Here is a 13,990-nt window from a genome sequence, read left to right as displayed (position 1 = left end):
AAAGGCCTCATACACCTTGACCTGTACTTTGAAGCATGAGTTTTATGCAGAGATAGAGAAGAAAGATATTTCAGGCAGGGAGTGAATTGAGGAGAGAGAAAAGAGATCTCCAACTTGGCTTTAGTAGTAAGGTAGAAGATTGACTTTTCCTACCACTATCTTGAACTTAACACTCTCCCTTCAGCCTCGTACTTCACCTACTGACTTAGAGACCTGTGATTTTGATTGGTGAGCTTTCACCGTTTTTGACCCTGGCCAGATCCCTGTGCTGCTGATTAAAGTGCCACCCTCTCCTCATCCTCTAGTCTTATGACTTCCCTGGCCTACACACCCCTTCCTGCCCACCATTCCTATCTTCTTTGTCTTTTCTAAGGAAAGCAACTTTAAGGGGTTAACAATCTCAGTTTAATCAAACATACATGTATCAATCACTTAGTTCAGGGGGAAAAGATCAGCCCCCTGAACTTTAAGGCAAATGCAAACAAATTACAAACATCAAGACAGACCTTGTCTGATTCAAATCACAATACATAGTTACCAGAGAGGAACCAATGGGTCTGGCTTACAAAGCTGGGGGGGGGGGGGGGGGCGCGGTGGTCAGTTACAGCTTGCCCAGAGTCTCAACACTCCTTCTATGAGTATGCCCCAAGAATCAAGAGCCAGCTTCCCCTCAATTATATCCTGTTCAGAGCCCTGAGGGCTCTGACCTCACCCAGGCTGGGTGTGTAAGTCCCCCATCCCTAGTATCACATCATGTACAATTCAGTGACTCCTGATTGTCTTAATGTTGAGAAATATTCCAAGACAAAGACAGCAAAGGGTTTCCCACCAATTCAAAGAAAGGGAAAAGACTGATTGCCTTAACAGGGTTTTCTTGGCAGAGATACTGAAGTGCTTTGCCATTTTCTTCTCCAGCTCATTTTACAGATGAAGAAACTGACTTTCCTGTGAGGAAGAAATCCTGATACATAGGAAGCATTTAATAAATGCTTTTTTATTCATTCATAGGGTAGGGCTAGATTATGAAGAGCTTTAAATGCTAGGCTGAGGAGTTGACAGTCTTTTGTAGGTAAATTATATTTCAAGTTTAGAGGCTCATTTATTCTAACCCCTTCATTTTACTGGTTAGGCCCAGAGAAGTTGTGAGTTGACCAAGAGTGAAAAAATTAGGAAGCAGCAAAGCCAAAATTTGAACCCAGGTTTTCTGAGTATATGATTAGCAGTCTTTCTATTCTAGCACTGTGGAGAAAGAGAAAAGTTTATACAAAGATTCCAAATAGAATTGACTTTGGATACTTGGTGTCAACTAACAATTTCAGTCAGTTCAACAAGCATTTATTATTATGTGTAAAAAATATTTATTACCGTTACTCTTACTGTGTGCCAGGCACTGTGCCAAGCACTGGAGATCAAGTAGTTCCTGCCATCAAGTAACTCACATTCTAAGTGAGGGGAGACAACATGTAAATAAATATGTACATACAAGGTAGTGAAAATGGAAGATGCCAGGAGGTGGAGGTGAGAAGGGAGAGCATTGCACAGCTAGCGAAGAGGCACCAATTGGGAGATGAGTGCTGTGTGCAAGGAACACCAAAGAGGCCAGTGTAGCTGGATCACAGAGTACCTGGAGGGAAGGAAATGTAAGAAGACTAGAAAGAGAGGAAGCAACCAAGTTGTGAAGACCATAAGTGCCGAACAGAGGGCTTATTTGTTCCTGGAAGTAATAAGGAGCTATTGGGATTTATTGAGTACACTTTGGAAAATCCCTTTGGTAGCCATGGGAAAGATGAATTAGAATGCAGAAACTTTTTAACTTCATTTTCTGTGATCCTTCTCTATTTTCCCTTATCCATAGGTTTGAAAGGTAATTTCTTCCTTGCTCCTCTAATTTGTTCTTGATGTGTCACTCTCTATGTCTAAGTTATGCATTTGGAGCTTATCTTGGTATACAGGAATATGGCTTTATACCTGCCAGATTGCTTTCTAGTTTTTCCAGCAGTTTTTTGTTATATAAATCCTTACTCCACTAGTGGGGGATCTTTGAGTTTATCAAACATGTGGCTACTGTGCGCAATTCTTTTGTATATTGTGAACCGAGCCTGTTTATGAGTCGTTGAACCCATAAGAACTAATTAATGCATTCACTAAGTGAGATAATATAAAGGAAAAAGAAAGGGGGTCTCAAGATAGAGCCTTGGGGGCACTCATAATGAGCATAACCTGAAGAACAAATGAGGAGCATATCATTAGGTGGGAGAACCAGGAGAGAGAAGGGTCACAAAAACCTAGGAAGGAGAAAGTATCCGGAAGGGGAGAAAATGGACAGTATCAAATACTACATAGGTCAAGGAACATCAGATTTGAGTAAAGGCCATTAGATTTGGCAAGTGGTCATTGATAACTGCTGAGAGCAGTTTCGGTTGAATAACGTTTGAAGCCAGAATTTAGAAGAAAGGGGATTCAGCGGAGGCATCCAGTGTAGAATATAGCCACAGAGGGAAAGAAGACAAAGAATGATAGCAAGTGGGAATGGCCAGATCAAATGAAGGTTTTTTGAGGATTGAGGAGAGATAGGGACTATGTGTAGGTAACAGATGGGGAGACATTGAAGAATATAGGGAGGTGATTGGATTAAAAAGTGAATGTAGGCGGGCCTAGGGCTATTCGACTGAGACAGGAATAAAATTTATAGTCTGAGTAAAATAAGGAAAAGGAGAGCTTTTAGCATATAGCTCAATTTTTTCAGTCAAAGTATGAGATAAGATTCTTAGCTGGGAGGGTCGAGGGAGCAGATGCTTTGTATGGGAAACAAGGGGAGATGAAGTTTGGAACAGCCACTCTGGGGTGGTATAGCAAATCAGTTAGGGAGAATAGAAGTTTTTCCTTTTAGTGGGGGCCCAGTTGAGATGAATTAACATAAATTTGTAGCAGGCCCACTAGATAGATGATCGCTTACGATTTCATCCTAGCTTTAGGTTCTATGATCTGACAAGAAGGAGGTCTGTTGGTGAAAGAAGAAGGTTGGAATATTAGCAAAATAGGAGAACAATTATTTTGTTGTTTGTATTGTGTGCTTGCTTTTTTTTTTTTTTAAGAATAGGGTACACTTTAGTGTTTGAGAGTGGAATGAGATCCTTAGAGGAAGGAAGAACTTATGAGATCATGTGCATAGGAGCCTCTCCTATTGAGACAGGGGAAAAAAAAAACAACAGTAAGAGCTGCAGATGAGGCTCCAAATAGGAACTTGAGTGGAGACAGAAATAGGGATGAGAGTAGGGACAGAGGTCAGGCTCAAGTGAAGGAAGTAGGGTGGGGGTGGGGGTGGGGAGAGGTAAGACTGGACCATCCCCCAACCAAGATCCTTGGCTCCTGTCATGACACTTCTGACCATCTATTCCATTACTGTGGAGACAGGAGTAATATCAATATCTGTCCCTTCTAGGAGAGAAAGGATATATATTCCATTATCAGCCATCTGGAATGAACATTGATCTCTGCATTTGATCTGAGTTCCGACTGTGTATTATTTTCCTGGTTCTACTTTATTAACTCTGCATTACTTTTCTCATGTTTCTCTTAATTCTATTCATTAACTGTTCTTTGTAGTAAAATAATCCATTACATTAATTTGCCATAATTTATTCATCTTTTAATTGATGAATATATACTGTTTTCAGTTTTTGCTACTTCTAAAAGTGCTATTAATATTTCAGTGTATACAGTATAGGACCTTCTTTGTGTCATTGACCTCCTTAGGGTGCATGCCTAGTAGTAAGATTGCAGGTTCAAAGGACATCCATATTTCAGTAACTTTTCTCTAAAGTTTATTTACAGTTTATAACTCTTCCAACAGGATTATTATTATTGTGTTGATCTTCCAGCAATGATTGTTTCTGTTTTTAATCATCTTTGCCAGTTTTGGTGTAGAGGTGAAACCTCAGTTCGCATTTCTATTATAGGTGATTTTTTAGCATTTTCCCCCCCTGTGTTGATAGCTCATGTTTCTTTTTGGAAAAAGAAAGTGCTCACATCATTTGGCTACTGATTTGTTAGGGAATAAACTTTGCCCCCTGAAATTAGTTTTATGTGAAAAACTATACATTGTTTCAAAACTTTAACAAATTGAGAGATATGTGCATGTTTCCTGTTTGCAATCACATAAATGTCTTCTCTTTGCATTTACTATTGACACCACTTTCTCAAAATCTCTTCATCTACTCATATCTCAACCTCATGAATCTATAATATATAGATAAGATTTTAGATGAATATTAGTAAGTTATTAGGTGCATTTTAGTTACATAATCTAAAACACAAAGCAGTAAGTACATATAGTCATCTCCTATTACCAATAGCAGAGCTAGGGAAAGGAGATGCTACCATGGAAACATAACCAGGATTACTTGAGACCACACTCAAGAAGCTTAACTGTTCTCTAGCAGTACATTTTCAATATTGATTTTCTTACTTTTATATTTTAAGAACTCACTTCATAGTGATCAAAACAACTATAATCTTCCCACAAAACAATGTGAAACGCAATTTTGAACTTCATTTCTGAGAGTCATAAGAGCTATGCCAAAATAGAACATTAGGCAGATTGTTTAAAAAAAACTTGATAATTTATTGGTGATTAAATTATTATGCTTTTTCTACCTAACAACCATGGTTCTTATGGGTTAGAATTTATCCTAATCTGAAACTGAGCAGATATCTAGTTAGTAAGCAATAGTAATAGTTTCTGTAATTTGATACTATGATTTCAGAAGCACCAAATTGTTTGTACTTTAATTTAAAATTTTATACTCCTGTCATCCACATTTCAATCACCCAAATACATAATTAGTCCTTACTGATGAGATTTTTTAAAGTGGTTGATATTTTTCCTTAAGTACAAAATATATCTCTTAAAAATTTACTGATATCTTTCCTTATATTTTCTACTCTATTCTCTCCACCCCCCCCCCCACTAGAGAGACATCCCTAATAATAAAGTATCAAGGAAGAAAGAAAAATTCCAAAAAACAAAACAACATATCCAAAAACTGATGTTATATGCAATATTCCACAACCAGTGTTTTCCCACTTCTGCAAAGGAGCCGGGCGGTATGTCCTCTCCTACCCTTTTTGAGGCCTAGCTTGGTTATTATAATCCTATGTCATTGTTTGGATTTTTTTTTGTTTTTCCTTTTTGTGTACATTGTTATAGTTGTATACATCCAGTCAATTACTAAGCGTTTGTTAAACATCTAGTAAGTGTCAGGCACTGTGCTAAATGTTTTACTATATTTGTCTTTGCGTGCTTTGTGTTCATTGATCACACATTCGTCGCGTTTGGCATTTCTTACAGTACAATAATATTCCTTTTTCTAAAACTCCATTTTTTTGCATGAATTCAACCTTTTTGTCATACTTTGTAAGGTGATAACTGCCTATTCTTTAATCATTGGATGATATGGACTCAGAGATTTAAACTAATTGAATCTTAAGGGATAGTAAGTGTGAGAGAAGGGAAGAGGTAGGGGAGGGTTGGGGAGAGAAGTACTACATGTAAAACAGTTTCCTTACATTCCTTAAGCAATGTCTGTCTCCTTTGTTTCCAGTGCTTTGCTCTCAGGAAAAGTGTGACTACAAATATTTTGGTATATACGGCATCTTTTTGTTATTGACTCTCTTGGATTTACAACTAGTAATGAAATTTCAGAGTCAAAGGGTCTAAATGTTTGAGGCACTTTTTTTACATAATTTCAGATTGTTTTCTAGAATGGTTGTGCCAATTTACTGATCCACCAACAATCTATTAGTGTTTCTATCTTGCCACAACCCCATGTTATTGCAATTTTAAGATATTGCCTCTTTAAGGTATTGCCTTTTCATGTGTATCACTTTGTTGCAGACTGAAATCTATTCAGAGTTCTAATGAAACAGTTAATCTAAATTCTGAGATAGGTTTTGCTTTATTTTGGTTGTGACAACCTATAGTATCCTGGAGCGATGTGGCACCAACCAGCACTGTTCTTTGATTATAGGACAAAGTTAATTTGTCTATGTACAGACCAAAATGAGAATTTGTTTACTCATCATAAGCTAAAGTGATGTTAGATCTGAGTACAGCTGGAATGACTTTGAGTACAAGACCAGACAATGTATAGACTGTAATCTTAGAATTAATCTAGCTAGTTTGAAGAGATTTATCTGCAGGTTGACTTTGGAGTGCTGAATTTTTTTAAACCAAAGCAATTTTCTACCATAGAAAAGAATGATTGTGATGTATCCTGGTGGAGAAAGTGCCCATCCCAATAAAATCCCAGATCCCTGAAGAACTGAAGTAATATAATAGATCATTTGAAAATAGAGTATGAAATAGTGTGTTGTTTCAGGTTTAGCTTTCTTATTTTTGATCATAATTGCTGTTTCTAAAAATTATAGCTAGGAAGATTTTTCCAATATGCAAATAAGATAATACTTTCTCCACCTACTCCCTTCATCCCCAAACAAACCCTTTGGTTAGTGATATTTTTATCTTGATTTTCTAATCTTATTAGTAATATATAATTTAACTTTATTTACCAGGTTTCTTTGTGTAAGTAATGTTCTTCTTGTAATGTTCTGACTCAGCAGTGTAAGGATTATAAATTGCTTTAACTCTCCATCTAATTGCTTTCTTATGCCTCCCCCGGGGCCCCCCCCCCCCCCCCCCCAGTTTCCTGCTATCTTGTGCTATAAATCCAATTTTATTAATCCTCTTTAAAGGGCATTTATTTTACTAAAATACTTGATCTGATTGCCATAACCTTCAGATATTTTGCAGAGTTTATGTATTTCACTTAGTAAGCTTTGGTAAAACTCGAGACTGAGCCTATGATCTGTCCTTGTCATTCTCTGTTAAAGACTGTCTTGTCTACTCAGGTTGCTGTAGCCAGCAGTGCTTTCTTGATACTTATTGTTGAGACTATTTGTTTAGCAATTAATTGTGTTTTGACATCCCTTGTCAAATGAAGCCAAGTTTTCCCTGACCCTAAGACTTGGCATGCTTATCCACCAAGTGTACAGAAACATTGCCATATGTCATCGGTATTTTTGATATACAGTTTCACCTTTAATATTTTGAGAGAAAGATACAACACTAACATTGCACAGAAAATGTCTTGCAAAATACTTGTGTAAGTTGTCTTCCTGGCTATTTTTTTCTGCTTCTTAAGGAAGCAGCAGGACATAGTTTTGTTAAACATTCTTTCCCCCATCCTTGTAGCCTTCCTTATTTCCTACCCTCTTCCTTCTCTGTAAGCTCATAAAGACTGGAATAAAAAATTTAAATTCTGGTTATCTGTGTACTCTAAAAACTTTTTAAAAAAAACATTAATCCTGTTGGTTCTTTACTGCTAGGTGAATGGAAAAGGTTCCTTATGGTGTGTTGATCCAGAATATAAACCCAATCTTATACAAGCACTGAAGAAGCAGCCTTTTTCCTCAGCACTTGCATTTTACACCCCTCCTGCATCACCACAAAAGTAAGGGTTTATTCAGTTACAAATAATTAGTGGTTTAAGTGTTTGGGATTTCTGAAATGGAGAAATGGCAAAGTTTTCATTTAAAGAAGAATTTAGGCTGAGAGAGTGATCTACACTTTGTGCTTTTGCTTTGGAATTATTTCATTCATGCCTGTGAGAAATAAGTAATCATTTTAAATTTTCTTTTAAACAAAAGTTTCTGAGGCCTAAGGATATGATAGGAACATGTGTTTTAAGTTTGTTAGGAAAAAAGCATTTTTTTGTCATTTTAAGCTTTATATTCAGCTTTGAATTAGTGAAATCTCACAATTTCTGTTTTCAGAGTTCCATTTCTCTATAAATAAATCACATTGATTCATAAAAGTAATCACTCAAGTGCTAAAGAAATTTGCTAAGTAAAATAAAAATTTACTGAGCTTTTAATTATTTACCAATAAGATGTTTGTGATTCTTCTAACTTTTGCCTTTGGGTACAACTTCTCCTATTGACCCCCTATATTTGTCAAGCTAATCCACACCTTAAATGTATTATATCTTTGAATTGGAGTTTGTTTCCTTTGTCCGAGGAAGCACCTTTTTTGGGTCTGTTGAGTTACGTGCAACCATTATTTTATTTGAGTCAGGTAGAAGTCTGTGCAGCTATTGTAACGAGCTTGCAAAAGTATGTAGTACGTTAATACAAAGGAGTATATTTTTAATATTTCTGTAGTCCATTAAAAATTTTATTCATTAAGAATTTAAAGCTTCAAGTAGGAGTTTTAAAAAAATTTATCCAACTACAATGGCGGGGGTTGGAGGGGAATATATATGGACAGATACTATAAAAAAAAGCCAAATTGACATGTCTACACCAAAACTACTAAATATTTTTAGCTTTCCATTGAATTGTTATTAGATTGGAAGAATGTATATCAATAAGATCTAGCTCTAGTTAGTACAATTTAAATAAAACCTGGTAGTTTTTACAGCTTTCCTAGAGTAAAGGAAAGGATCAGTTAATGATACTTATTAAAGCCTAAAGAATTGGTAGTACAATAAATTTTGAAACTGACCATGGTGGTTAGGGTTTTAAGTTTATTTAAATAATTTCCCCCCAAAACATGGATAATTAGAATTGGCAATGTTTCTAGAAACCCACATATAGCACATTTAAAGTACCATGTTTTTTATGTTTCTACTTCAATATTTATCATTCTATTAATGATTTTTTTTTTTGCCTTCTCATATGTTCAAGGATTTGTTCCTACTGGAATTTTGGAATTTTTGCCCTGTCTAAAACAAAAGCAAGTGATAACAATGTCACAATATAAAGGATACCTATTTTGAAATAACCTTATCCACTTTTTTGTTTATGCATTTTGCTTTTAATACTACTGTCATTTTCTAAGTACTGCTCATGCCCCCAATAAATAAAAGCAGTTAGGCAAATCTGACAAAATGACTGCATCTGGCAATGTAGACAATATTCTTCCTCCTTTCCCTTCCTAGATTAGGGAAGTAGGTTTTGTCTTGTGATCTTTGAGATTGGTCACAGCAATTGATCTAAGTCTGACTGCCTTTTAGAAAGGTTGTTTGATATTTTAGTCATTGTGTGTAAAGTTCTCTTAGTTCTACTTATTCCATTCCACATTAACAGCTTTATCTTGAGTTAAAATTTTCTTCATTTAGAATAATAAGATCTAGAAAAAAGCTTAGAGATATTCTTTTGTAATTTACTCTAGATGACAAAACTAAGTTGCAGAGAGTTGAAGTGACCAGCCTGCAGGCATACAACCTAGGTGTAGTGGCAGACTACTCTCTTGTTTTGATGACTTTATTTCAGAAATATTTTCAATAGAAATAAATTTTTTAACTCATTGATCTGCCTTTGACTCCTAAAATCTTATCACATTTATTTTTTTACCACCTTCATTATCATCACTATTGCTATATCACCACCAGAGGTTCCCAAATTTATTTGGCCTACCTCCCCCTTTTCGAAAAAAATTACTCAGTGCCCCCCAGTTGTACCCAAGGCTTCTACTGTCCTCTGGCACCCTCCCCCCTTATCGATCCAGTGCCCCATGCCTCATCCAGGAGGCAGTATAGCCCATTTGGGAACTTATACATTCTAGACCATTACCACTAACTTCACCATAACTGTAATCACCACAACATTTTGCCATTATCAGCACAGAATCATGGGACTAGGAACCCAGAAGCCATCAAGTCCAACTTAGAATTCCCCATATGAGATTTGGCACTGTGTCAAGAGCACTAGATTTGGAGTCAAAGGACCTAGGCTTGAATCCTGGCTCTCCTATTTACTTACTACTCCCTGTAAAACCTTGGGCAAGTCACTTCACCAGTCTGGGCCTTGATTTCCTCATCTGTAAAAGGAAAAGATTAGATTAGCTAATCTACAGCCCTTTCCTGCTCTGATGATGCATAGATCCTCTTGTGATGGAAAGTTCAAAAGTCTAAAGCAAAAGACTCAATGTATGTAAAACATGAGTAATAAACTAACAGCATTGTGATTATTAAAAAGCTGGAAAATTTGACAAAACACACATTCTAAGATAGATATCACAGTACAGAAGTAGTTATTTTTTGTCCAGTTTCTAGATTCTTGTGATTACTTTAAATTTTTAAACATTGGTGCTTAATTCCATCTACTAAATATAACTTTTAGTGAATACCAATGAGTATGAGAATAATATTTATAATCTATTAGTATAAATGTTTTTTAAAAGTGCTCACAATGTGTAGATAAGCTTATTTGGTTGTCAGCAGAAATGACTCTACATAAAGCAAATTTTTTTTAATCCTGTAGATTATTGAAACTTTTGTCCATATGGTAACGCTTACATTCATCATTTAAGCATTGAGTCTTTCCTACATTTCTCCAGTACTAAACTGAATGGAGTGTCATCTCAGGAAACAATAGAGATCATATGGAATTTTTTCTTATTGTTGTAATGGGGGGTGGGGTGGTGCTGTCAGGGGAAGATTCAGATAGCAAGGCCCAGACCTGTGATTTCATCTGTGTGGGGAACTCCTGTTAAGAAAACTCCCTCCACCAATTTAGATCAGCAGCTGTTCTGAATCTTATCTGAGAGAGTTGCCTGGAGTTCTGAGACATTGCCCAGGGTCACACAGCCAGTATGGGTCAGAAGTGGGCTTTGAACCTGGATGTACCTGACCAAGGCCAGCCCTCTATTACAATGCTCTACTCTCCAACAAATAAATATGCTAGCTAATAAAAAAAATGACTGTTAAAAATTAAATACAAAAAGGAACATAAATAAAACTTTTGTTATTTTTTTTTAGTGGATCATCACCACCTCATTATATAACCTCTGTACTAAAGCAGAGCCAAGTTCGAACTCTCAAAGGTATGTATAAAAATTTGATGTTATAAGTTATTTAAAAAGGGCATCTGAAAACATGTTACTAATTCCTATAGAATCTGATTTCTCAATAATACCATCATAGATTTTCTTTCAGTTTCTGTTGTTTAGATAAGCACATAGTTCAGTTTTTTGTCCCAGTTCCTCAACATGTTCTTACCAGGTTAATTCATAAGAAAGATGACTGAGCACCAACTGTGTGCAAGGAATGATGTCAAGGGTTTGACATTGGTGTATATGGCTTGTACCTCCAAGAGCTCTTCTTTCATCTCCCATTTCAGTAGATCCTGCCATTTAATTTGAGAAGTATCCTTTTTACAGATTTTTCCTTCTATCCTCAGGCACTACTCTTCAGTAGATTTGGTCATGTTTTCCTCTTTTGGGGGGGCTGTACATCAGTTTACCTCTTCTACCTTATCTATTCTCTTCCCTCCAAAAAAAACCCTAGTAGTACTATTGCGTTCTCTCTGCATACTGCCTTCTAGTACTCCCTTAGTAGAGCTAATGGGTAGGCTGTTTCATTTTATGCCTTTATGTTTACCAACTTTTCATGGAACTGTTTTCTATAGTAATAGCTATATTTTCCTCCACCAATAAGCATGAGAAAAATCTAGACCTAGGCTTAACAGAAAATATGATTATCTAGAAACCTGGAAAACCACTGAGTTTTTATACAAATTGAATCTCTTCCCCCCCCCTCCCCCCACCCTCAACGTTGATAATTACTTTGGGGCAGCTAGGTGGTACAGTGGGCAAAAGCACCAGGCCTGGAGTCAGGTATACTTGAGGTCAAATCCAGACTCAGACACTTACTAGATGTGCAACCCTGAAAAATCACTTCACCTCTGTTCGCCTCAGTTTTCTTAACTGTAAAATGAGGATAATAATAGCACCTCCCAGGGATCTTGTGAGATAATAATTGTAAAGTGCTTAGAGCATTAGTAAGCACTCTATGTTAGCATTATTATTATTATTTTGGATATTTCCCATAGTATACCAGTTCATAAGACTCAGAGGAATTATATTTTGAGCAAGCAAGAGAAAAAATGGATTGTGTATATTTTTTATTGGATTTTTGTCTTGTTTAATGAGTTTGGAGAGCAGTATTAGCATCATAGATCTACAGTCTGAGGACTTAGGTTCAAATCCTTGCTCTGATGCTTACTACCTGAGGGACCTTGGGCAAATCACTTTAACCTACCTGGGCCTTAGATTCCTCATCTATAAAAGGAAGGGATTGGGTTAAATGGCTCCTAAGGGCTCTTCCAGTTCTAAATGTATGATCTTATTATTTTTTTTTTTGGAGGGGGGGAAGGCAGGGCAATTGGGGTTAAGTGACTTGCTCAAGGTCACACAGCTAGTAAGTGTGTCAAGTGTCTGAGGCTGGATTTGAACTCAGGTCTTCCTGACTCCAGGGCTGGTGCTGCCCCTAAATGTATGATCTTACGAACATCTGTTTGTATATTTAATTTAAGATGAAGCCTAGGGGGCAGCTAGGTGGCGCAGTGAGTAGAGCACCGGCCCTGGAGTCAGGAGGACCTGAGTTCAAATCCAGCCTCAGACATTTGACACACTTACTAGCTGTGTGACCTTGGGCAAGTCACTTAGCCCCAACTGCCCTGCCTTCCCCCCTCCAAAAAAAAAAAAGATGAAGCCTAGTTCTGAGATATACCAACTGTGGCTAAGAATTTAGCAATTTATAGTGAAGTTAGAGACTACATTAATCAAACTATAAAAAAATCAAAGGCTAAAAAGTGCTAATAATTTTTTGAAATAATACTCATATCACTTTAAATTTTTCTGGGCAAATAATTCCAGTAGCAATATATCTTTTTCCATTAGGTTTCTCTAATATGTATGTTTTGAGAGACTATAGAGCCTTTTCTATTTAAAACTGAAAAATTACCCATTGGTACTTCAGCTCCCTTCTTTATATCATTCCTTAACCTGATTAAATAAGTTACTAGTCTGTCTTGTAAGTTTCACCATTATAGGACTAACAAAGGGTCTTTAAGGATTACTAGTCTTATTTTAAAATTGCCAACATTTTATCACTATTTAAGCTTTATACCAAATACAGACCAGATAGATCGTTTATAAAGCATTTGTCATGTGCCTAGCTCTTTGCTAAATGCTAGGGATGAAAAAAACAGAGCAGTGAGAGTTCTTGCCCTCAATGGAGCTAATAGGCAAAGACAGCACCAAAAGGGGAGCTGGGAAGCAGAGATCACAGGTAGACATTACCTACAGTGGAGCACAGCCGGTAGACTTTGGGAAGTTGCATGGAGGCCTGAGTCCTAAAAAGGTAAAATGCCTGCCTGTTTGAGTCAAGATGGCTAGGCATGGAATCCATGTTTCTGGGAAGGCAAAAAGGATCAGAGAGAAGGGTGATGTTAAGGATACTGCCCTCTTTAAGTCTTTCAGAGTAGATGTAGACCTAATTACATTCTGTTCTGCTTATAGTTCAGTTATTACCATTTTCAATTATCAAGCATTTATTTTCTCTTTTCCTTTCTACCTAAGAGCAGGGAGAGAAAAAAAAACTCATAACAAATATGCATAGTTGAACAAAACATTCCCAAATTGGCCACATGCAAAAATGTTTCTCATTTTACATATTTAGTCTATCGCCTCTTTGTCAGGAAGTGAATAGTTTTCTTCTTCATCCCTTCTCTGGAATCATGGTTGATTATTGTATTGCAATATCAGAGTCATGAAAAGCCATTTTTGACAAGGATGTAAAATCAACAGCAGAGACATTCTTTTTGTTTGTATCCCCATTTCGTTGTACCTACTTAGAACCTTTGGCAAATTGATACTTTAAAAATTCTTAATAGAGTGAGGAATCTTAAACATGAGCTACTTAAGCCCATTCATTTTTACAGATAGGGAAAATGAGACACAGCTATTAGCCTTCCATAATTAAATGATTCATTTTTAACAAATAATTCACTTACTGTATTCAGAGAACTGTTCTAGGGAGAGATGCAAAGTATTAGATGAGACTTTTCTGTGCAGTTGAGTATAGTAGAGCAATATTGCAGAATTTCAAGAGTTAGAAGGGCCCCAGAGGCCATCTAGTCCAATCTG

General features: G+C 36.6%; 1 protein-coding gene across 2 annotated transcripts in view; it reads left to right on the top strand.

The window, feature by feature from the left end:
- FOXN2 (forkhead box N2) overlaps positions 1–13,990 on the top strand; it is a 68,803-nt gene that overhangs the window by 35,435 nt on the left and 19,378 nt on the right. For both annotated transcript variants that reach the window (XM_036750682.1, XM_036750683.1), the window contains exons 3-4: positions 7,387–7,511; positions 10,821–10,885. In XM_036750682.1, the coding sequence (XP_036606577.1) occupies positions 7,387–7,511; positions 10,821–10,885 (190 nt within the window). The remainder of the gene's footprint in view (positions 1–7,386; positions 7,512–10,820; positions 10,886–13,990) is intronic.

Source organism: Trichosurus vulpecula, chromosome 3 (genome assembly GCF_011100635.1).
Source record: "Trichosurus vulpecula isolate mTriVul1 chromosome 3, mTriVul1.pri, whole genome shotgun sequence".
Classification (NCBI taxonomy): Eukaryota; Metazoa; Chordata; class Mammalia; order Diprotodontia; family Phalangeridae; genus Trichosurus; species Trichosurus vulpecula.
The sequence above is the reverse complement of the archived record's forward strand: the minus strand, read 5'-3'. Positions and strand labels throughout refer to the sequence as shown.